General features: G+C 38.8%; 1 protein-coding gene across 1 annotated transcript in view; it reads left to right on the top strand.

The window, feature by feature from the left end:
* The window catches only part of PROS1 (protein S), a 35,910-nt gene extending 14,352 nt beyond the window's left edge, over positions 1–21,558 (top strand). The window contains exons 8-15 of the mRNA XM_074168445.1: positions 5,251–5,372; positions 7,895–8,013; positions 10,881–11,070; positions 12,060–12,227; positions 13,268–13,436; positions 15,033–15,181; positions 15,934–16,147; positions 19,105–21,558. Coding sequence (XP_074024546.1) covers positions 5,251–5,372; positions 7,895–8,013; positions 10,881–11,070; positions 12,060–12,227; positions 13,268–13,436; positions 15,033–15,181; positions 15,934–16,147; positions 19,105–19,250 — 1,277 coding nt within the window. The 3' untranslated portion in view covers positions 19,251–21,558. The remainder of the gene's footprint in view (positions 1–5,250; positions 5,373–7,894; positions 8,014–10,880; positions 11,071–12,059; positions 12,228–13,267; positions 13,437–15,032; positions 15,182–15,933; positions 16,148–19,104) is intronic.
* The last annotated feature ends 3,999 nt before the right edge of the window (positions 21,559–25,557 follow it).

Genomic DNA, 25,557 nt, shown 5'->3' with positions numbered 1-25,557 from the left:
TAATTCTCTCTCCTCTTAGTACTTTCTGCATATACATGGTTGCATTAAATTGAATTTAAGTATTATTTTTCTTCTGAAACATGGATTCCAGAAGGTTGCAAGATGAGGACATTAAAGCGAGCAAAGCCTTACCTCCTAGAAGGAGGATTATACTGCTAAGCTTTCAGACCTTGTTGTAACCACATTAAATGAGTCACCAAATCCTGTCTAAGGACAGGATTGTGCAGACTGACAGGAATGTAGCCTTACAGAAATACTAAATGACATTAGCTTTTCATTGTCATATTGCAAGTAGGTGGCCAAATTCAATTATGCTTATTAGAAAAATCAGGTTTACATACATTTATCCACAACTATCTCTTTGATGACAGATACAATTACTGTAGAATAGAAGAGGCTTTGGGGTTTTTCTTCACCCTTTCCTGGGAGAATGTTGCTACAGTTCTTCATCCCCACCTTTTGGGAGACACTATCAGTGGAAGATATCTGTACAGTCCAGTCTTTGTTTCATAGAAGACATACAATTTTAGATACAAAATATGAGTATATTCTTCTCACCACCTTTGCAATTTCAAACACCTTGCCAAAAAAAAAAGGGGTAGTGGGAATGAGTAAGTATGCCTATAGTGTTAGAGGGGTCTGTCGCAGTCAATATCAAGGAGGCAAACCAAGCTGAACCCACATTTTAAAGAATGACCTAAGTTGTGGCAAGTCTTTCCTCATATTCTTATTCCTTCTCTGAAGGGGGAGCATCTCTTAAAGAAGTGACTGAACCAGTTAAACAGCACCAAGTATGTCTGTATTTCAGATATTAGTTCTTCCCTAGCACTAGTCTGAAACTTTGAGACAAAGTACTAGGGTTTCCCCTTCCCTTATGAATTGCTTAACACAAACAAAACACTGCTGCCACATTTGTGCTCTGGGAAAATAACTATTTTTCCCTAGGATTATATAGAGTAGCTCCCTTCTAGGGCATGATATGCAGCTCCTTTGTGGCTGATTTTATCGTATCTTAGCAGCTTATCCAAAGCAAGCTATTTTAGCATTCCACTGAAACAGCTGTATGAACCTAGGATGCTGCTCAGATTCATGTGTTTTTGTGAATAGCTTCTACTGACTGTTTTATGATGTGGGACTGACATTTGGACAGATCTGCAGGAAGCTTTTGAAATAGCTCAGACATGCAAAGATGCTGATTACAACTTGGAAGACAAAAAAAAAAAAAGGCAGGATAATTATTGCATAAATGATTAAAACAAACCTAAAAAAACCACCTTGGTCCCCTCCGGCCTGTGCACGTGAGCATTTTAGTAGCAGGACAATTAGCTCCGCACGGGGAGATGCTGCCATTAGGACTGATGAGGGATTCCAGAACATCTGCTGGGGAAGGAAACTTCATACCTATCCAAGAAGCTTGCCTGTCCTTCTGCTCTATAGTACAGTCTGGTGGGAGATCTTACCCTTGAGCAGAAGGTTCATTTTGGGTAATGGAAATTTACACCCCCGCAAGACTGGTGCAAGTCTCCGAGTAATTGATTTAGTGATAGAAATTCATCTATCAAACTGTGTGATAAGCTTTCATAATAACTTCATAAGTCTCTGTTTGTCGGCAGGCCCTGGGCCTGAGGAACATGCTCAAAATTAACTGCTGCTTTCAGAGAATTCAGCACTCAGACTTACTCTAGTGCTACTGGTTAACCAGAGCTTGTAGTTTTACTTTTGTCCTGCTAGGTGTTCAAGTACTAGAAGGGGTACAGGATCTTTCACAGACAACAATGTCTTTTAAAGCATCTGCACTGAATCATGGTCCTCTGGGAAGGGCGTGGGAAGAGAAGTGCTTTTCGGAGTCTCTCGACTCCAATTACTCATGGGAGGTGTTAAAAATTTTAATTCCTTTTACATCTCCACAGTGAAGATTGCTATAGGGTTGTTTTTCTATGCGTTTTTTTCCTTCTGTCTGTGTGATTAGGCCTAGATGGATTTCTTAGTCTTTTCAGATCCCAAAATGATCATAACCAAAATTATTTTTTTTTTTTCCCAGAACAGGCAGGGTAGGAAAGGACATAGAAAGTGTTTTTCTCACACATTGCATAGTATATCTAGGCTATGTTTTGCATTTTGTCATTGCCCCGTTTGCATGTTTGCTACGATGCAAAAACAGGAGTGACAAAAGCAGCTTCACACTGTAACACATAATCTTGTAGTCTTAGTTTAAATAGACATCAGATTGCCAGTCACCAATTATTAGGAAGTGACTTTCACAGCAGAATCCCTTTCACCAAGTTGAGCTTGCAATCTACTGGGTTAGTCAACGCCTATCAAGACCATAAACATTTTAATGATTTCGAAATGGAAAGGAGTATGCATACCAAATGAAAGAGTAAGAGGTACTCTATTGTAGCTGGAAGAAATGGAGGGGTCAATCAGTTGCACGTATGCATCAGCAAAGTATTTCTTAACAGCTGCCCAAATACTGCCACGGGACTAACGTGCAAGCATTATCTACAAAGCATATGGAAAGAAGCTTGAGTAAGACTCCAAAATATGCACTTAGATATTGCAACCCAACCTTGTATCTTACTCCCCTAAGTAGGGCTGCAGATGACAGAGATGAAAATGAATGAAATAGGAATTAAACTACGAGCAGAGGGTTGGTAATTTACAGTTGCAGGCGTCTGTACATGTGTGCATATATATATACGTGCAGAGTAACATTTTTAATAGGACAGCTTTCTCAGGTCTGAGCAAAGATAAAACTCTAAACACAAACATTCGCCTCTGAAGAGACTATAATTGTGACAGTCACGATTTAGCTTATATGCTCATTATTTAAAACTAATTCAAGTTTATGAGGATGCAACACAAAACTTTTGCAAAATGTCAGATCAACTTGAACAAACATTCAGTACTGTATTTCTATATTAATAATTCCTTTTACTCATTTAGCTGACATTTTGGATGGATGAAGCACTTGAAGGAGCAGAGAGAAGCAGAATTTCCTATGTAACCTTTTCTGCAGCTACATACCTAACACCAGTTAAGAACTTGAACAATCCAAAAAGCCAGTCATCAACTCTTCAGTTAGATTTTAGGACCTGTCTTCCAATATGTATCAAACCATTCCCCAAAACAGGAAAACATTCTGGCAACACTTGCTGGTCAAAGGTCTTCCACATGTCTTTATGACCCAGTGTATCCTCAGAGAACCCTCCCTGGGCAGGCAGTGGAACTGCGTACAGAGCAGTTGATTTGAGCTCACTGTTTGTAGAAGTACCGTGATCTTAACGCAGAGAACTTCAATCTTATTTCCTTTCCTATCCCTCATGCCCTGGAAGGAGAGAGAGCTCTTCTAGTTAAATGGAAGCAAGGAGGTGGTGGAGCTGGCTGTAGAGTGTTAATGCCACGTTGGCACAGCTCAGATGTACAGGCTTCTATATTGCATCCTATGCCTTTCAGTAGAATGCCCAAGATGCTTGATAGGCTTCTAGCGTGCAGTGCAATCATTCTTAAGTTTGCTAAGCTAGCTCAAATTGGCATTGAAACTCTTTCCAAAAAGGAGGAGGAGGAAAACCTCACTGTAGTGGAGGAGATGGTTCTCAGCTTGACAGCAGAGGTAAGCAGACATTCTGGAGCTAATAGAAATGACTTGGAAGAGTCCTCAGTAGATCATGCAAAGAGTGAACATGAAAGTTGGTATCAAATAGACCAGCCTATATAAAGGTCCATCCAGCTTCTGAAGATCAGAGGGTAGAATGGGAGGTGAGCGGAAGGAATTATAAATCAAGTAAACACCAGCAAAAGACTATATTTGAATCCTGTAGCTGACACAGCCACACATCAGATTGCCATATCAGCAGGAAAACTGACACACCATGAGGCTGCATCTTGTGCAGAAGTTTAGTTCTGGCTGTATTAGCTGCAGTGCAGAACAGTACAGACTTTTCTTCTGATAAGATCATGTACGAGGGAGTGTAAGTCTGAGCACAGACCCCTTGCACTGATAATTTACAGCAAAGGTGATGAAGGGGAGATATTTTAGTAATAGGGAATGCTTCAGCCAAATGTGACACCAGTTTCCTCAATTTATTAATAAATTGTTGGCCATTTAAAAAAAAGTAGGAACTGCTAGCACTTGGCAATAAAACAGCTTTCCCTTGATCCTTAACGGCAGCAGAGGTAGAACTCAATAGCATCCACAAACTGTTAAACATAGTATCCTGTTTTGGAAGGAGACCATGCATGCTCAGTACAAAGTAACAGTTTCTCCAATAAGGTTTTGAGTTTTTCTTTCCTTGTTTTTGATTTGTGTTTCTCGCCCCCCCCCCCCCCTTTTTTTTTCTTTTCCTCTCTCCTCCCCTAAGCAAAAGAAAAAAAAAAGTATTTTAATCTTAAAAAAAACCTAGCATAGTATAAGACAGATTTTTTTAAATGCACACATTAGTACAAAATCGTTTATTCCCACTAGAAGTGCCATTTTTTAGAAAACAAGTATTGCAGTTTCTTTAATTTGAAGCCCCAAAACTACCCTCATTAGAGTCTCTTATCCAGGAGAGATTTTGTTTGTTTTTATATTAGAAATGTAACAGTTACATTGGCCTTTTACACAGCCTTTCATTTCTAAATTATTTATTGTGTACAGCCTACTAAATAGAAAATGAAGTTCCTTTAGTTGGTTTAGCTTATTCGCAGCTGAAATCAAATTGGTCTCCACAAATAGAGGCTTTCTGAAACTTAGTTATTTATGATATTATTGTATGTTATTTTAAAAGGTATTTTGCCCTAAGATTATTTTGCTTTTATGTGAATAAAGCACATCCTTTCTCCACATAGTTGCCATACTCTTAAGAGTATTAAGTTCTTATGACATCTATAGGAAAAGGAAGAGACTGACCCAGAATGGCATTTCTGCCATAAATGGTAGCGATTTATAGAGATCTCTTTCACTAATTCAACCACCTTACAGCTGAGCTTCTTACTGCATCACAAATCAGACCAAGTTTTCCCCAGCTCTGCACACAAGACCTCTGTCAGCTTACTGGTCTCATACACCCAGCAGGTAATTCTGGATTGTAAATTTTACATAGGAGACATCCATTAGCATTAGTGTAGCTTAGCAGCAGTCACCTGCTGGATTCATGTTATGCCAGAGAACCCATCTAGTCCATTATTCCATTAATTTATTGTGTTAGTTTTCAGTCTGTGCCACGAATAATCTGAATAAATCTTTCTGTATGCTTCCCTTTCTCCTAGATATTGATGAATGTGCTGAAAATGTTTGTGCTCAACTCTGTGTAAACTCTCCAGGAAGTTATAGCTGCTATTGTGATGGCAAGAAAGGGTTCAAGCTCTCTAAGGACATGAAGAATTGTGAGGTAAAACTGCACTATGTAAAATTCCACATGGAAAATCACAAAGTTGGATATTTCTTGATGACAGGATAAGTTAGACTAAGGAAAATAGGAAGCTATTTGAGAACTGATTCTAAAATTGCTGAGAGACTGCCTGGGACTCTGAGCTGTGGTTTGGCTCACAAAAACGACCCAATAGGGATTTGTATACCATTCAGTTCATCCATGCTCATTTACATGAATCCCGCCTCAAGAAGCTTGCCTTAGCCAGTCATCTTCATTCCCTGCTGCTTCCAGAATAATCCCTAGCTTTCTCCTATCAAACAAATAATTTCTGTTCTGCTTACTCAGAGCCAGAATACTCCATTTGTCCATATGTTCCCGGGTTTTCCTTAGACTGCTCAAAAGTTTTCACTCTTTCAGAATTATTCTGTGCTTTGCCTGTTAAAGTTAAAAAAACTGGATTGTTTTCCACAGTTTTCATCTGCTATAGTGTGAGAAAAACCACCTGGTAATACTTGCCAATTGAAGAACATCTTGAAGCCAAAATCAGATCTTCTTGCTCAGTTTTAAAATTTACACTTCTTAGTAGAAGAAAGTTTGAAACTCTGGAGATACCCAGTTCAAGGATTTTCTTGGGAGTGGTTCTCTGTGTACTTTGAAAGGTTCAGGCAGGCTGAGACTTGTTATGTGTGGTGAACTTGGATAACTGCCAGCAAAAAAACTACCACTAACACAGTATAACAAAATTGGGCTTGAACTGTAGGAACAAGGTCTGATGCAAGTTCTAGCATGTACATATTAAATCTTGTTTGTACTTTCTGAAATACGTGAACAGCACTTGCAGTCACATTCCATTTTGCTTATTTATGAAATAGGAAGAGCATCTTCTAGCCTTATTGCATGTTATTTTCAATACTGTTGTTCTAAAGTGATTAACTCTACCTGGAAGTTAGATTCAGGCCTTTTAATTGGAAAAAAAAAAAACAAAACAAAAAAAACCAAAAAACCAAAAACAGCTGAAAATATATGTAGTCCAAAGGCTAGCGACACTAGCAGACAAAATGAAGTAGCCATAGAATTGAGGATGAACACCTGTACATTTAATGAAACTGCTACATTGTGAATACAGAAGTCAGAGTTTGAGAACTGCGTTACTGACTTTACCAAAGTACAACATATCTTGGAAACAGAAAAGCCCCTCGCACCTCTTCTGGATTGTTCTCTTCTGTAGGACTACTCAACTGCCATCATATAGAAAATATGCACAGGGTGCATAATATACACAGGGTGCAACTCTAGATCAGAGACTTTTAGGCTCCTACTAGTCAATGAGGCAGGTGCTTTAAACCACGTTCTAGAAGAGTCTTCCCACCTCTCTCTACATGCAGAGCCTAGTTCCCTGTACCTAAAGGAAATCCAAGTGCTTTACTTTTAAAACAAAACTGTAGGTATTACTTTAGCTATAACATCACAGTTTCAGAAGACAAAGAAGTCAACAATGCCTTAGAATGGATACCTGACATTTGTTTACTGAACATTTTACTTACACATAAAATAGACATTATTCCTGGATACAAACGTCTATGTTTAAAACTTCAGGTAGATAAATACCTGAAAGAATAAGCACCATTTTTCCCCCCCATCATTGCAACTGCATTCGGCTGACTGTGATTACTCACATTGACTTTGGCTAGAGAACTAGGCTTAATCCCAGTTTTACACTGTTGTAGGCCTTTCAGTTGCTGCAAATACTTAGAAGTTCTTTTACAGTTTTCCCGAGAATGTAGTCTTAAGAGCTTCATATCCCCACTAACAGTTCTCAGAAATATTAATTCAGTGCTACTCCAGCAGGAATTGTGATGTTGATTTCATCAACATTCCTTTCCAAATCTCAAATAGGACAAGTACATTCAAGGAACAGCCAGATGGAAACATTTTCTATTAAAATATTACTTAATCCACTTGTGAATTCTTACTTAATATTCCAGATAAATGATTCTAGTAATACTAGAGATTGTTCAGCTATGAGTAGTTGTGGGTCGATACTGCCAAAAGAATAAAAGTTATTTTTAAAAAAAGTTATTTTTAATTATTTTTTAAAATTTTTTATTAAATCTTCTCAAGACACAGCTCTGGCACCATTCACTTCTAACATCTGATCAGGTTTAGATTCCAGACAACGTTAATAATGGTGCCTGGCAGGACCCTAGTAGGTGGGTGTCACAAGTCCCTGGTAAAAGGAAAGTGCCTGATGGAAGATTTGAATTCTTGATTCAAATACTAAATATTTAAATATTAGTAGCAGTCCACTAGAACTGTGTTTCAACCTGGATTATCCTCCAACAACTTAAATAAGTGGACATTTCAAGCAAAAAGAAAAACACAGCCCTTCATTTGTATATAGGTATTCAAGTTTTAGAAAAGAAAAAACAGAGGTAAGCCCTTGCTTTAGAAAAAGTGACAGGCTAACAGCCAATAACAGGAGTTGCTTCATGAACTATCACAGTGCATTAACAGCTTGTTTTATTCTCTACCATTTTCAGTCTGTTACTGCGTGTATCCCACTGAACCTTGAAAAGAATTATGAACTGCTTTACCTGGCAGAGCAATTTATAGGAATTCCTGTTCTGTACTTAAAGTTTAAATTGCCAAATGTCACAAGGTAAGCATTTGCTATTGATAAAAGTATGCATTGAAATTACAGACACTTGTTTCTATTAATTTTCTGAGGGTTTAGAAAGAGTGCATTGCATGCATAAATTATATCACCATCTCCCCATTGGTTAAAACACCTTTATAAGGAGAATAAATTAACTCATGCTCCTACATATACTAGCACTTAGAGGAAGCTGGAATCATTTGAAAGGAGACAGGCAGGAATAATGTGTCTGGAGTCAGTTTACAACTTCTCTTATTGTACTGTGTCCTTGTTGGGGTTTTGGCCGAATTTACCAAAACCAGACCGACAGATGGCCCTTCCTCCCCCTTCTCCCCCCCAAAAGAGGAGAGAGGAGGAGAAAGAGATAAAGGAGATTCAGAAGTTTAGAATGAACTAATCTACTTTAATGAAGAATTAATATTAAAATAAAAATAAAGATGAAAATAATTAAATAGATACAATATATACAAAACCGTATCAAGCTCCCAGGATGACAGTCACGTCACCAGCAGGCACTGGGGAAGTCCCAGACTGGACTCAGAGACGGATCGGAACTGGATCCCAGCTCTGGAGTCAGGAACACACGGATCGGGATCAAAGGCAGGTGAACAGACAGAGTCCTCTCTGGACGTCGGCCATCGCAGGAAGGGGGCTGACTCTTTAATCCCTCAGCCTTTATACTGAGCATGGGGCAGATGGGATGGAATACCTCAGTTGGTCAGGTTTGGGTCACCTGTCCTGTCCACTCCTCCCCACCGATGTGACCCCTCTACGTTTTTTCTGTTTCTGACCCCCTAAGGGGCAAATAACGAAACGGCTGACCTTGGTGGTTATAGCAATAAGTATAAGCAAGGGCCTCCCTGCATACCATTCCTTGGCACGGAGCACAGACATTGGTCTTATCATTCTGAGAACGAGCAGTTTTCTCCACAATATGCCGTTAATTTCAGAGAGTTAGAGGAGGCCTAGCTAGGATGTAAAGTTACAGAACAGAAAATTGGTTCAGTTTTACTTCAAACCGGGACAGTCCTTGAGCCACCTCATCCGTACAGACAGCAGCTCTCTTACATGGCAACACTAAAAGGTCAGCAAGTATCTTCCAGATACCTCAGAAGCAGGTACCAGGCAGTAGCAGCTGTGTCCCAGCCAGGAAACAGTGCACAGCTAGGGCAAGACATGCGCCACTGACATTCAGATGTGATCGTGTCTATGAATAACGGAGTGGGAGTCTGCCAGCCATTATAATCCTTGGTTACCACTGCTGTTGGAGGGAGAGGTGTATGGACTGGGAGAAGGAGCTCAAAGAGATGCAGACTTGAATGAGCAAAAAAGGGAGAGGGTTGAGGGCAGTAATTTTAACAGGTACTAGGTCCCATTGGTTTGTGGACAAGAGAGCAAAAATATTGGTGCTTTCTCCTGAGAGAAGCTTACTCTTCCCCTGAAGGAAAGAGCAGGGCCTGGGGAAGGTGGGAGGCAGCAATACAGATACAGGAAGGCATTTAGAATTCTCAACATAGAATTCAGATGTTATAGAAAAATAATTACTGTACAGCTTCCAGTTATATATGGGAATGGCTTTCATTTGGATGTTGCTGATGATTCACTTCTGCTCTGGGTAGAAGCTATGGCATGCCACACACATACTGCTGAGAAACAAAACCAGGACAATGCTTCCCCCCCACCCCCTTGCTTCCTTTCACAGGGTGTTCCAAGGACACCGACAGAGCCCAGTACCTTGTCTAGAGCACCGTCTGTATGATTTCCTTTACAGCTGTCAGAACAGTTGCTAATGGTAGTGACCCCTTTATTACTCTTGGACTTCTTCACTGCAGCAGCTGAAATTGCAGTTTTCCTTGACTTACTGACCGAACAATTTGAGGGTAACAGCAGCAGCAGCTGTTGAGCTGGTGATCCCCAGAGCCTCAGAACCTTACAGAAGGACATAAATACTGAGAACTTTTTCCTCTACTGCTATTCCAAGTTGACCAGGCATTAATGCTCTCCTGGAAGACCTTTCTAAGATGATAAATGTTTGAAGCTATCTTAATAGTCTCTGTGTAAATAGAGAATGATTTTTCTTTGGGTCTGCATGAGAGACAATGACATCTAGTGGACAAAGAACAAGACTGAGAGTGAAAGCAAAGTAACAGTTCTTAATTACAGCTCCCTTACTTGTTTCTTTTGTTGTCTTCAGCAAATTCTAACTTCCAAATGCTTTGTTTTCTCCTTTCATAGTTAATCTAGCCCAAAAGTTCTAGGGGACAAAGACCGTTTTTCGCAATACTTATACTCTGTCTTCCACTGTACAGGTACTATAATATAAATCATGATTTTGCTACACGTATATCTTCAACCACCCGCCAAGATCTAGACACCAAATCCTCGAATCAGAGAATGACGTATAAAAGGCAGCAATAATGAAAAGCAAATGAAAGCAAATTGCTATGTTATAATTGTTGCAGGACAACACTTGGCAAACACGTTGTACTGAAGCACATCATAGATCGTGTATTTTTTCTGCATCGGATCTCCACAAAATGCAATAGGAATATTACATCTATTTCTTACTCAAGGGGGTGTGATACCCTTCACACGTAAAGCTCGTAGCAGATTTGGAAACTGAACCAAGGCTCTTTCAAATCCCAGCTCACAGCATTAATCTCAATCCAGTTCACTGGATTCACATGAACAAGGCTTACATTAGATTCTGCTTTTGACTAATTGTGTGCAGATATCACAACTGCTCAGATAGATATTAACCTTTTGGTAATTCTGTATGAACTTTTTTTACCCTATTAGTGAGTTAACCTAGGCTATACGGTATTTCATGTTTCCTGTCTTCTTATTAAGATTCCTTCTTCACAACTCAGATTTACAGCAGAATTTGATTTTCGGACATATGATGCAGAGGGAGTTATACTATATGCAGAATCCCTTGACAATACAGCATGGATCTTGCTTGCTCTACGTGATGGGAAGATTGAAATTCAATTCAAGAATGAATTTGGAACAAAAGTCACCAGTGGAGGCAAAGCCATTAATGATGGACTGTGGCATATAGTAAGCTGGGCTTTCCTCTCTCCTTTCCTTCCTTTAACCCACTATGGGAACATTCTGTCTTGATAAGTAAAATAGGGAGAAACTAAGCAACTGTTAAAAAGGCTTAAAATGGTGCCCTCAATCCCTGATTTAAAAAAATCAGCCAAGAAATGCACAAGAATGCCTTACACCTGGGAAATCATGGCACCTGTTTACGATCAAGAAAGAGGTAATTGCCACTAGCTAGCAACATAGGAATTATTCCTTGTAGTCATGAAGAAGAAAGCAGCAGAATATTAAAAAGCGTGATTGGATGGTCAAATGCATAGTTATTAGATACTTCATCTGGAGAGCAAGTTTTACATTTGCTAGACCAGAAATCCACCTTGTTCTTCAAGCTTGCATACCTAAGGTGAAAGACCTTGCTCACTTACACTATCTATAAATCACCAAATTATTAACATCAGTTAGGTTGTGTTTGTTAGTTTTTAAAGGGGAGCAAGACAAGCTAGGATTCTACATAGACCTCCTGTTTCAGTTCAGTACAACTTCCTAAAGGTTAAAAATGTGCTTTGATGCCTAATAATAGCAGAAGCAAGCATTGAACCTATTGTATCTACGTCCCATCTGAAGATTCAATCTTCTGCAGCAAGTTTGCAGTGATATGGAGAACTGTATGCCAAATGTGGATTGGATATAGAGCAATTGCAGAAATCAGCTTCTTGCAAACTCTGTAGCACATAAAGCAAACTAATCAGCTGCATGGGTTTTCCCAAGGGTAGGATGGGGGTGGAATGGAAGATCATCCTCCTGTGAGCATCCATGGATATGGACGGTTGTTACGATTCAAGTTTAAATATGCTGTAAATGTTGACTGTGTTAAAACTATTTTACAGGTTAGAAGTTTAGAGAAACATTAGTAATGTTTCATACAGGCATATGTAACTAGTATTCAAAATATTCTACATGTTTGTGTGTATATATGTGTAATTTTTTGTATTTATTTCTAGATATCGGTTGAAGAACTAGAACACAGCATCAGTGTAAAAATAGCTAAAGAAGCAGTGATGAGTATTAACAGCCCAGGAACTCTTTTTAAACAATCACAGGGTTTCTTGGAAACTAAGGTATACATTGCAGGATTACCTCGCAAAGTGGGCAACACTCTTGTTAAACAGGTAACTAAAATAAAAAAAGTAATGTTGATTAATACTGGTCTGTTATTTGTTTGGGGTTTTATTGTTTATTTAGTAGTCAGAGAAAGGAAGAGTGGCATGGAAAATGAAAATCAGATTATTAAACCACTGTTTTAAAAATCGACATGCATGAAGCTTTGTAACCTGTCTTCAGTTAGGTTTCAGTTACAAAACCACAGCATTTACAGTCTAATCTTTCAGGATTCTGTAGCCTGTTTCCTCACATAGCTTTAAGATTCCCTAAATCACCACCACTTCTGCTGCGAGAGCATTTCAGATTGATTCATATTTTTGGTGCTGGCTTTTGCTAGGCTCTGAATAGGTATGGAATTCACTGTGTGGGCAGCACAATGAACTTTCATTTTTAATAGTTTTTATAACAGCCCAGGATAGACAAGGCCCATGATTCTTTTAGTCTTCTGTCCTCGACAGCTGTGTCTTATGCTGGGGATTAGTACAGTCAAGTTGTTGCAACCGTCTGCTTCTCAGTCCAGGAGCCCTCAGACTAATTGTCAGTCTAAACAGAGGCAAAAAGTAGTTGTACAGAAGAGGCTGCACCTTTTCCTTTTTTAAATCTATTTTTGCTCAGAAGTGAAGCAGAGAGAAAAAATATGAAGCAATACAACAACATCCCCTTACTCAATAGAAAGTAATTCCAAAAATTTCTTTGTGTTTTGGTACAAGGAGAAGATGAAACCTCGAACAAGGAACAGTGCTAGTGATCATTGTCTTTCAGCTACAGGAAAGCTGTTCTGACCTAAACAAAAGGACAGCATGAGCTTTAAAAATTGAAGCAATCCATTTTGTACAGATCACTAGCATCAAAATGGGAAATGCTATTAAATCAAAAATACCTTTTGAAGGCTGAGGTACTAAATGCATGCCATTTGTTTTCTCCCAGCATCATCCCAGCTAACCTATATGGCTAGCAAAAATAAGTTGATATGTAAAGTAATGGCTTATTATTAACATTTTTAAAACAACTTTGAATGCAAATATCTAATGCTGTAATTCTTCTACAGATTAACCCTCGCCTAGATGGATGCATTCGTGCCTGGAACCTGATGAATCAGGGACATTCAGGTGTAAAAGAAGTTATTCAAGAAAAACAAAGCAAACACTGTTTAGTAGCAGTGGAGAGAGGATCCTTCTATCCTGGCACTGGAATGGCAAAATTTCAGATAGACTATAGTGAGTATTTTTCTGTCTATTTCTATATTTTTTGCTGGACTGGTAGTGGAACTGATGAATTGTTAAAGGAAAAAAAAAAAAAAAAAAAGAAAGGAGACACACACAAACTAAACACACCACTGCATCCAGCAGTGATTCCCATAACTTGTTAGAAATTTACTTGAATAGGAATTCTGATCCCGTTGGTGTCAGACGTTTAATTTTTGAAGTGCGTTAAGTTAGGAAGTGTATTCTTTGTTTGCAAAGGGTGGCACTGTTGAACACATTCACTTTCCAAAGGTCTAATTCTGTCCCCTGTTCATCAATGGGGAAAGCTATCCTATTACTGAAAAAGAAGACTGGGGGTGGAGAAAGAGATCACCAATAGTTTTGCGTACGCAATTCTGCTTCTAAATGAACATCCTGTCAAGGTTTTAGGTGCATCTCCTGCTCCTTCCCAAACCCGGAACTTTCTTGCCTGACATCTGGCCCTAATTTCAAAATTTCCAATCCAGGATCTCCTTGTGCACAACTGAGGGCCCAAAATGAGACATCTCTTGAGCATCATCCCAAATCCTATTGTGATTATACTCTTCCCCATCCCAAATGCTATGCTACCCTTCAACCCTGCACTGATCCCAAATCCTTTTCATCCCAGGACTTGTTATTCTCTCCCAAACCTTTTCTTTGAAGTCCCTCACCCACTCTTTGAACAAAAGATTTCTCCAGCTTTTTATATTCTATGCTTTCAACCAACTTATATCAGAGTTTCCGATGCCACTCAAGTTTCCTCAACGTTACTCCCATTCATTCACTAACACCATGCTGCCATGACTCCTCCTGACCTTTGTGTTTGGGGCTGCTGCCATGACTTCACACCCTCTCCTTTCTGTTCTCACCTCCCCCCCCCCACACCCCTAAACCCGAGAGGCTACCCACACCTACTGCTGCCCTTCTATGAGCTATTGTAGCCCACTGTCTCCCTGCCCATTTGGCTTTGTGTAGGAATATGACCTCACCTCATGTTTTAGGAACATGGGATGGGGAAGAGACACTGGAAGAAAAGATGGAAAAGATGACTAATACCTTTTTAAATAGTAATTTTTATATTAGCTTTACTATGAATGCATCATATGAAATTATATTTGCACTATCTGCATAGTCACTTTAGGCACCTGCATATTCCCATTTTAATAGTGGAACTGCTTTGAAATGTATTAGTGTATGAAAACTGCTAATCTTCTACTTAGTGGCAGCAATTTATGAGTAAATTTTGGGGGTGGGGTGGGTGGTAGGTTTAATTTTGAACTGACCTCTAATGAATGTGGCACTTGTTCCGCATTATAAATGGAGAAGGTAGCAAAAAAAGTCCAATAAACACAGAAGATTAGGGAAGATGCAGGATTAAAGATTATGGGGGGTTGGGGGTTTTCTGGATTGCCTTTTTTTTTTTTTTTCAGACTTGCAATTCTTTCTAAAAGTTCCAAAGTTCACTGCTTTTTCTGGAGATTAGTACTAATTTTTCTGCCGTGGGAGCAGATTAAATACTAATTTTTAACAACATTAATTTTCATTAGAAGATGGATTAATTAATTTCAATTATTCTTTTTAAAACAGATAATCTTGACAGTGCTGAAGATTGGCTAATAAATGTGACTATGACTATTCGCCCATCCACAGACACTGGTGTTATGTTTGCCTTGGTTTCTAACGAAACAGTGCCTCTTGCTTTGTCCATAGTGGACTCTAACTCCTCTGACTCACAGGTGATCTTACAGTTATTGTAGCCGCTGACACGCATATAAGTCACAGCTTTTATTTTTGTCTCACATAATTTACTATTCCATTTGCGAAAAATAAAACTAAAAAAAAAAGCTACTCACACTTACTTGCAGCAGAGCTGGTAGGCTGAATTAATATTTTGAAGAGCACTTATATAATGATATGCAGAGAATATATTACTATTAAGAATTGCTACAGCAGTGACTAAGCACTAAGCGCTCTTATGTCAGGTACTGTCCATCCGTTACATCATGTTTTCTTTAACCTTTCCTTACAAATGCACAAAGCGGAAAGGGGAATATCACAGAAGTAGAATGATGATATTATGGTAACGGCATCGTATTAGTTTCAATCTTTTTTGTCCTTAAGTTTCAATTTACATCTGTTTACATCAAGTATCCCAAGATAGAATATGATTATACACCATGGCTAATCCATGCTTTTGCCCAAATAAGAACCTGTAGTGAACACTTGGTTACCTTTGAAGCTGCAGGAGTACTCCTTTTGCCTTTAAGAGAAACAGGATTTCACCTCTGAACCACAGCCAAAGATTTTTTATAGTGAAAGTTATACATCAACTTTGGTAACTTTTCCAACTTAAGGTTCCGGTTTTTAAAATGTGGCTCTATCATTTCCTTTTCTTCTACTTCCAAATTTAGAATGCATCAGAACTAAGTATAATTGTGTGTGGAAGTTATATGTGACATCTTTTGTGACCTACCATTCTTCCATTTAGAAAATTATTGTGACCATTGGAAACATCACTGTCGCACAGCTGGAATCAAAGAAGTTATGTACACCCAGGAAAGTGCTGGTTGGACTTCTAGTAACCAGACAGCAACTTGAACTATCTGTTGATTCACACACAGACCGAAGCAATCCAGAGCAACTGTCTATCCTGCACCAAGCAATGATGGCAAATGTTGTTACCTACTTGGGCGGCCTGCCAGGTGAATTGTATTTCTTTTCATTAATTGATTGTTTGTACAAGCCTGATTATATTCAGCCTTACCCAAGCAAGAAAAAGCCTACAACTGTATGAAAAGAAACAGGTTTTTTCTTTTTGCCCCCAAGTGCTTCTTGGTCCATCCAGTCTATTCAGCTTTTGAGCGAGCCTGGTTTTCAACAGTAGCCTAATATTATTAGGCCCATTAAAAGGCACGAGTCTCTCTAGAGGTGTGAATTTGGACAATGTCTTGATTTTTGACCTGGGTAGGAGTGAGCATTGCATGTCTCTGAAATGCCACCAGCTGGCACAATTTAGGAACTGCTTCAAGTATGTAAGAAAACCAGGCATTTGTAAGTAAATTAAGTTGGAGAAACGCAGAAGGAGTAGTCAGGAATATAGTTTCAGCAATTAAACTCTGGGAAATAGATGACTGGCAATCTTTATGAGACAGAAAGTGTGTTGGAACAGCAAATACTTTGTTTAATGCAAGCTACAAGTGTATCCCCAGTCTTAAGACATGTACGAGCACTATTTATGCAGGAAGTGTACACATGCTTATCTATAAAATAGTGTGATTTCAGGATGAATCATGAAGAAAAATAGCACTGCCACAGATGAAGATCTTTCAAAGCATAAGACCCTCAAACTTGAAAATCAGTAGGGGAAAGACACCGCGGTTACAATATTATACTGTCAGGGCTTTTCTGTATCCTCTATTACAGGTATTTTAGAGAGAGTAAGTCACAATTCCTAAGGAAAGCCTAAAAGTTCTACCAACAGTCTTGAATTGGCATCCACTTTATACGTATGCTACAGTGGCGTAGCACTGCCCCAGATATCGCTGGTCTTTATCTGCAGGAGACAAGGGTCACAGGAGTAGAAAGAGGGGAGGAACTTTGTATCCATCAGAGATGATACCTTTAGGCATTTCTTCCAAGGAAGCATACGCAGAGCAAGTTGGAATTACAGTTCCACCCTCTAGGCTTGTTTGTCAGAATAGAAGCAAAGGATTTGGGACAGCACTGCAGCTACCACAGTCTCTGTCTGAAGTGGTGGTTGCCTCAGCATCCAGGTCCGTATGTTGGAATTTATTTGTTCTCTACAAGTCTTCATACACTGGTAATCAAGGATGTAACAAGATTTAGGCACCAAATATGACAATTTCTCCTCTAATTTTGAATGGTTATGTAATATCTCAGAAACCAGATAACCAGGTGAGTTCAACTCGAATGTAGAATGAGAAGAATGCACTAATGGTACAGTACCGTCACATGCCACAATAGGTAAGCATCAGTATTTTTGTAATACCTTCTCACTTTTAAAAGGAGAGATGAAGCCAGAATTTACTTAGTAGAGGTGAGTCAGTAGGTCAACTGAGCCATAATAACTTAAGTAAGATTCCAGTCATTTCTTAGACCTCTTCATCTTTGTGATATTTAAATGATTGTTTCTAGTACATTGCCAGCCATGGAGTAATTGGCGTTTTAAGAGCTAAGACCTTGGCTTCAGTCATGCATCCCAAATAGCTAAGAAGCAATTATTAGTTACTTGCTGCTCCTTAAAAGTAAGTATAATCTCTCAGTTTCAAAAGGTGTCTTCAACTTGCAAATTAACAAAAAACCCTCTGTATGTGTAAACAACTTTTACTTAGAGGTCTCAAAAAAGCAACAAAAAAACCCCATGTTATCCAAATGACTCTCTTCCACAACAGCTTCTGTAATCAAAGAGAGAAAAAGTAATACGGGAAAACTACTTTAGGTCCCCATGTACTGCCAGTTTGGTTACACCAATTCATTTACTCCTTCTGACACACCCCTGAAAAAGCTTCTGGGATTACTGAGCAGTATAAAAAGGTAGGTAAGGATCCCCCCACTGAGCTACAGTGCTGAGAACTGTATTATTAAAGGCACCCAACAAAAATAGACATTTCACGAAGACCAGAAGTCTCCATTTTAAATACATATTTCTTCAAACTAGTAACAGCGTTGGGAGTATGCCTCTTTGTTAATTAATTCAGTGCAATCGGTGCAGGCTAAATGAGACTTGCTCAGTTCTATGACAGCAGTGTTATCACTGGAGCAAAAAAGGCCAAAGGGCACAAATCTACAGGACTGTTTATGCTGTACCTCAGCTTACAGCAAATTAAAATGACAAGGAAGCAACATTTCTTGTTCCCCAGACCATCAAGTCTCTCTTCTAGAAGGGGCAGGATGATTAGTATCTGAAAAAAAAAAAAAAAGATGATGCTCTTGAGATCAGATTCTAGGCATCCTTGTTCTAGTTACTGAAAGTACTTGGATCACCTTCTGTCTACTGCGTAAGAATCTAGTGGTACCCTAGGACCTCGGAGCAACGCCTGCTTGATTTTGTGCTTAGCATATTGCCTCCTGGAAGCATATCCATGATCTTATGTTGCTGTAACCCAAACAATACCTAAATAAGGAACAGATAAAGTGAGTCTTTTACAGAAAATTCTCTTGGAAGCAGCAGTAAGGAAGCAGTAAAACGTGTGGAGTTCCCAGACGTTCCCTATCTGAGAACTTGCAGATTTGAATCCAGAGTAGCTTTCTGGCAAAAGCAAGATGGTTCTTTCTGTGATCTCGAAACCCATAGACATCTGTAGGTCAGGACAAGAACAGCGCACTCCAGGAAACAAACTGTTGGTTCACTGTTGTTAATGCTACTATGGAAAACATTCACATAGTTAGGTTTCTGGATGGGAGAAGACTTCTAATGCATATTTCAAATTTTACTGACCTTTCTAAGCTTTGCTGACTTTATCTCAATCTTAAAGAAAATGGAGAACAACTTAAGTGTTTCCTGCCAATTTGCTCTTTCCTCCCATGGATGACTAATAGCTGGGGAGTAGAGTGTTCCCCATGTTTTCCCTAATCTGAAAAATACATAAGAATTTGCATGCCTTGGCCTAATAAACGTGTTGAATGTGTTTCTGTGCAGATGTTCCTCTGGGTGCTACGTTAGTAACTGCTTTTTATAACGGCTGCATGGAGGTGAAGGTCAACAACAGACAGCTGGATCTGGATGAAGCCATTTCTAAACACAATGACATTAGATCTCACTCATGCCCACTGATTATGCATTAACCATTCAATTTTTAATTTAACTTTTTTCTTTCAGATACAATTTGCGTAATTAGTTTCATGTCATAATGAAGCCTGTATTATTTTATTCAAGATGTGCCAGAAAAATAATCAACAGCATGTTTTTCCTCCCTTTTATATAGAATGAGGAAAAAAATCCCCTCTCTTTTCATCTGTAAAGAGAGAATCAACATGAAAATTTTGTAAAATATTCTTTTATTCATATCAGTGATAAATCTTAAAGCTAGATTTATCTTCCATGCTCATACTAGGCCCTTGATATATTTAGTTTAAAGAGTAAGTTCAGGAAGTGCTGCTTAGAACCAATTTTACTTCTTATTTTTCATATATCAGCATAAAGTTACAAGTTGCAAATTTTAGTATTGTATTTGAATCTAAACAAAACCATTCTCATTAAACTTTTAAAGCATAACATACAAAGAGAAATCTCTACAGGTTTTGTAATATGTGCTTTTGATAAAGGAAAAAATACTCCGGAATCCAGAGCCCAAGCTCTTTGTGAATGTGTTTACAAGTTGTATCAATATTGGTATAGCAACTTCAGAACTGAAGTGTTTTTGTAAGTAGCTCAACTTTTGAAAATAGCTCTCTTTATACTGTACCAGCTTTAATTCTTCTATCTTAGGAACTCAGCTTCAGACTTCTAACAGAGTTGTGGATCAGGTCAGGTAATTTACTTTCAAAGTGAGCAATTTTGGAAAACAGAAAAGATGGCATGAAGAAAGGAGCTCTGGTCTTCATCACAGGACATGAAACTGGAATTTGCTAGGTAAAGCTGAGAAATTGTGGCAAACGTTTCTTCCATTCATGACAAACCTAGCACTCTTCAGTACGAGCACCCTGTAATGGTCCATCATATCCCCTTTATTTAGGTCAACATTGCATTCACAAAGCCCCAGAAGAGATTTATTTGTGAGCCATTACAGCTGTGTTTCCGACATACCTGAAGGCCTAAGTTTTGCTAGTAACATCAGAATGTGAGCCATATTCTGTTCAGCCAACTTTAAGGGAACAGGTAATTAGAAAAGTATTGTTTTCCTCAGGTGTGCGCATTTCAAGCATTTCTAATATTTCTTTAACATCCTTTGAGTGTTCTTTCCACTTCCAAACTCATTTTCACACAACCAGAAGTCTCCCCGTGCAGCTCAACTAGTGGTTTTGTTAACCTCAAACCAAATAAATAGCAAGAGAATTGCTGTAAGCGATGAATATGTGCTCTCATCCATCAACCAGAGAGACATTTATCTGCCAGGATTCTTGACCTGAGGTTTACTTTCTTCACTTGAGACACTGAAGTGGAAATGTATGTACAAAAGGATGGATTGTGACAATACTCATTTTGAGGATTGCCTTTCTCCAGAGGCATTCCCAGTGACATTAGTGAGGTTTCTTTCATTGTTGAGAACTAACATTAGTACATCAGTATTGCAGAATCTGAACCCATCTTTCAACATTATTGCGTTGTCTGAGGTTATTAACTTCACTTCCCACTTGTGTAATGTAATACACACCAGCCAGTCTCAGTACAGTTCTGCAAATCTACCCAGCACTGGTTTATACGTAGTTGCTTATCAGCAGGAATACCATACAACTGACACCCAGGGGCTAATTGCCAGTGACTTCTAGTTCACTTTTCTAAGATGGCATGTAGGAAAAGCTTGAGTTTCTCCAGACTCCCATGGAGGAGAAATAGCTGCAGGAAGGCATCCCTCCCTGCGCTCCTCCCATCCCAGCACACTCATTCTTCATTTGGGCTAAGTTGAAGAATAAGTTGACTGAAATTAGCAGGGTTTTTTTATGCAAGGTGGAGCTGAATTGGGACTTTTGACATTAAATACACACCATTACTTCGTTTATAGTATCTCCTCAGCAGCCACCGAATTCTGGAAAGCTCTTGGGTCAGCCTCTTTGCCTTATATAACAAATACAGAAACGATGAGATGAGGAACACAAAGTAAAGTGTCAGCAATACTCTAAATGCCTATGTCAGCCTATGCAAACAGGAGAAAAAAAAAAAAAACGGTTTGGTTTTTGGAGTGTTTTGGGTTTTTTTTTTTTTTACGTTTTGTTTGTTTAAGTGTAATAAATGGTGTAGAGGTGAAATTAAAGATGAAAAAAAAATCACGTAGTTTCTCCACAGACAACATTTCTTTTTGTTTTCATGGAAGAATATTTCAGAGTATTGTAGTTGTAATGAAACCTCTGCTCCTTTTTTTTTCTTTTTAATGTAAAAGTGCCTCCCTATTGTAAGAATTAAATAAAGCAGCATTTGCAAGTTTCTTTTCATTTTAAGTTGTATTTGCATATCTTTGTTCATTCTCACTGTGCAAGGTTTGTCGTAGTGGTCAAGTGGCATACTCAGGAGATTCAGCATCAAAGAAAAGAATCGGCTCAAATAATACGCTATTCAAACAAGCATCCATATTCTCTAGGTAAATTTTTAAGTTTATTAACTGTTTAATATTGCCTGAGGAAATGAAGCTTTGCTTAAAACTACATGTGGAAGGAGATCAGTGAAAGTTACTGATTCTATCTTTTCTCCTGCATCAGATGTATTTCATTGTATTTTAGGCATAATCATTTCAGCAAGAGCCATTCAGTGTTTATACAGAACAGCTGAACCCAGGCTCTGTGCTTTTTCAGCTCCTCTCCACCAAGTGTTACAAATTAGTATGTTCCAATTTTCTTGAAAATTAAATTTAGTCATGGAATTGGTTCTCATTTATACTAGAACAGCTTCCTGCTCATATGCCTGATCTAGCTTACTTACATGCTTTAATGCCTGCATGTGCCCTGGCAGAGATAGCTGGCTAGATTGTGTACAAACGCCTTTACTATTGATATTCAAGATTAGCTCTAGAGGTGTCATCTTCAACGAAAGAGAGGCCAAACTGATTTTCAGTCATTCTTGTCCTGCTTACCACTGAACAATGCACAGATATTGGTCCTTTGATGTCATTAGTCATATGTGCGTGCTTAATATTTTGCTGCCTCAGCAACCTTGTTATATCAAAATACGCTCCCAAATCAGGGTAGCATCTCATGTTTCGTCTGCCAAAAAGAACAAGTACATATCAAAAAAATTAGGTACAAGGAAAGCTATAAAAGCTAATACCAAAGGGGTAAGACAGACATCACTTTGTGAAAAAAAAAAGAGAACTTATACTCAGACTCTGGTTTTGTCCCACTTTCTTTTCTTGGCCACAGTCCTGCAGCAGCAGTTCAGAGCTAAGTAACCTTGGCTCCTGTCATTTTAGATAGCTTATTACCTGGCACATCGATGCAAAAGTGCCAACAAGATGGAAATACTGTTTTACTATTATTGGAAATCAAAAAGAACATTACAAAAAACTCCATCCAACTACCTATGAAACCATAACAAGGCTTACCGTTCGTGTTTGTAACAAATGCTTCCTATCCACGAAATGGCTGTACCCCCATTGTTACACTGGGCATATCCTTTTGCTGTAAGGGTAGTCACATTTCTATAGGAATAGATGAATAAGCAGCTAAATCATAAGCTTATTCTGAGTAAGGGAGCTAGTATGTTGCTTATAGACACTTGAATCAGTCAAGTGGTTGCAAATTGACACAGCTGTATGTGATTCAGGACTTAATTATGTTGGTTTTGTTTTGTTTTTAAAAAAGTTTGAAGGTTTTTTTTTTTAATTTGAGGGATTTGTAGCATCTCAGCAAATTAGGAATGTGAAAAAAACCAGACCTAACAAGAAACCAGTATCATGCAACATAGGTTTGCAGAGCCACAGATACTCCCCGGTATCATTCAGGATGAGGGCCACAGGATACGCAACAATATCTAAAGCAAAAAACACACACCACACCCTCCACACCTCTGAAGCAGTTAGGTACATTTTGGGAAAGTCAGACATGCAAAGATACTTTAATGAGTACTGTCTGCATAATTAACATTTTCATACACGTTAACATAAAAGCATCCTACGCAGCAATCTGTGCCAGAAGATTTGCAAAGTAGCACGGCGCTTTGTTTCTGCCTTTTGATTTTGGCAGCACCAAAAAGGCAAAAACCCAGTCCACCTTGGTGTGCTGGCTTCTGTCCAGTCTAGCTGAGCACTTGGAGGGACACACACACACAAAACACCCCATCAGAAACAATGGTAGCAAAAAAAAAAAAAAAAAAAAAAAAGAAAACCCCAAAAAACCCAACAACCAAAAAAAATCCAACAACAACAAATCCTCCCAAAAACCACAAAACAACACACACCAAAAAACAGAAGCCATTTTGATCCAGTAGGTGTTTTCACCTCTTTCTCTCTCTTCCCACTCTACACCCCTCCAAACACATAAACAACTCTTTCAAAAAAAAAAAAAAACAAAAAAAAAAAAAAACAAACAAACAAAACAAAACAAAACAAAACCAACCAAAAAAAAAACCACCACAAAAAACCACGCAGCTCACTTTTTAACCTCATACCATCCAACACAGCAACAGTTTGCTCAGAAGTCAGGGCTACATCTCCCCGGTGCCCAAGGCCAGCTTTCCAAATGCAAGTATTTGGACAGGCAGGCTTACATGTAAGGCTGGAGCTTAAACAAGGACTTCAGGTTGCCCTTGAGTCTCTGTCTTTAGAAGAGGAACCGAAGACACTGAAAGTACAAGGCTCTAATTTGTGATGCCAGACCTGCAATAGATGGGAGTCTCTTGCTCACCTTTCCTCATACCAAAATAGGTCCTTGAAGCACTTCTAAAAATCTTGCTTTGCTTTTGCAAGCCTTAACAGTTCCGTGCAAAGTACTGCTTTGTTTCTTTATGCTCATTAAGAAGCTCTGTTTCTCTTCCCTCTTATCCCCCAGTTAAGAGGCAAATAAAGACCAACACAACAAAACACGACTCTGCAGTTACAAAGAGCCATACAGTTAGCTCTACTAGATAGAGGACCAGAATCAGCCTTATTCTTCTCTGATCTGGCCAAGCTTCCTCTGCTGAAGGCCCACCACAGCACTAGTGGGGAAGCACATGCTAACAGCAGTGCCGGCACCCGGCTTAAGTAAAACAAAGGTGTGGGGAGGGCCACAGAACTGGAGAACAATACTTCTAGAACTTATTAGTGGTTTTACTTTTATGATACCATAAATAATATATTAAATTTACTAAAAGTAAGATCTTGATTAATAGCATGTAAGAAGACCACTTTAAGACACATGCTGTTATATGTGAATTTTTGCAAGTTTGGCATAGCACAGAAGATACAGAATAAAAATGGCTTTGCTTAAAACAAACCCCAAGAAAGAACAGTTCGTGTATAAAAGAGCCAATATTTCTAATTGCCATTCAGCAATAACTTACCTTTCCAGAGAAGGTTTTTCCCTTTCTTCAAGTTCTGGTATGATTCCCATCAACCAAAACTCTGTTTAAAAAAAAAAAAAAAAAGTATTATTAGAGCAAGCCTTACTCTTTTCTAGCCTATCACAGACTGCATGATCATTCCCACCAGCTGGTCACAGACTCCTGCTAATGCAGCCCATTGAAAAGCAATCTTCTTTTTTAAATCTGGGCAGAAGCCAGCGTTTTGCTTAAAGGGTTTCTTCTGGAACAGAAGGTCGTGTAGATTTAACAAACCTGTTTGCCTGCAACAGGCAAACCCTATCACCTTGTAATTCATGGCTTTACATTACCACGCTGGGCAACAGAGGCATTAAGCAAGCTGCACAGATGAAGTTTGTGTCTTGCAGTCTTTCAGAGGATTCATGAGTAGTTCATTGGCAGCTTCACAAAATCCTCATCATGAAGTCATTACTCTGCATTTGCTGTCTTCCACAGATGTGAACCAGGATGACATTAGGATCAGCCCCAAACTGTCCTTCCATCCGCTGGGGTGGGCCAAAACCCCCAGTCCTTGGGGTGCTCCACCCCATATGGGAAATGAGATTAGTCTGGGTCAAACAGTCAAGAGAGGAACTGGTGTCCTGTCTTCATAAGTGAAGACTGCTTTTTGTAAGCACTTAGCTTTTTAGACAGAGATAAATGAACAATATTTCTAGGCACGCTCCACGTAAACAAGATTTTTCTCTTTGAATAAATGATGGATAAGAACAAACATTTCAAGTAAGATGAGCACAGTTACTGAAGGTCTTTTTAAAGCCAGCTGAGCCTTGTATTATTATTTTCCAAACTTTATTTACATGGGGAAGACTTTAAAGAAATAGCCCACTAGAAATACAGGCTGAATTTTTTTTTTCAAACAAGGAAACAGGATATTATTACAATAGTTTGGGGCAAGATGTGTTGGCAAGTTCTTCACAAGCCACT

The sequence above is a fragment of the Numenius arquata genome, chromosome 1, assembly GCF_964106895.1.
Source record: "Numenius arquata chromosome 1, bNumArq3.hap1.1, whole genome shotgun sequence".
NCBI lineage: Eukaryota > Metazoa > Chordata > Aves > Charadriiformes > Scolopacidae > Numenius > Numenius arquata.
This window is presented reverse-complemented; position numbering and strand designations above follow the sequence as displayed.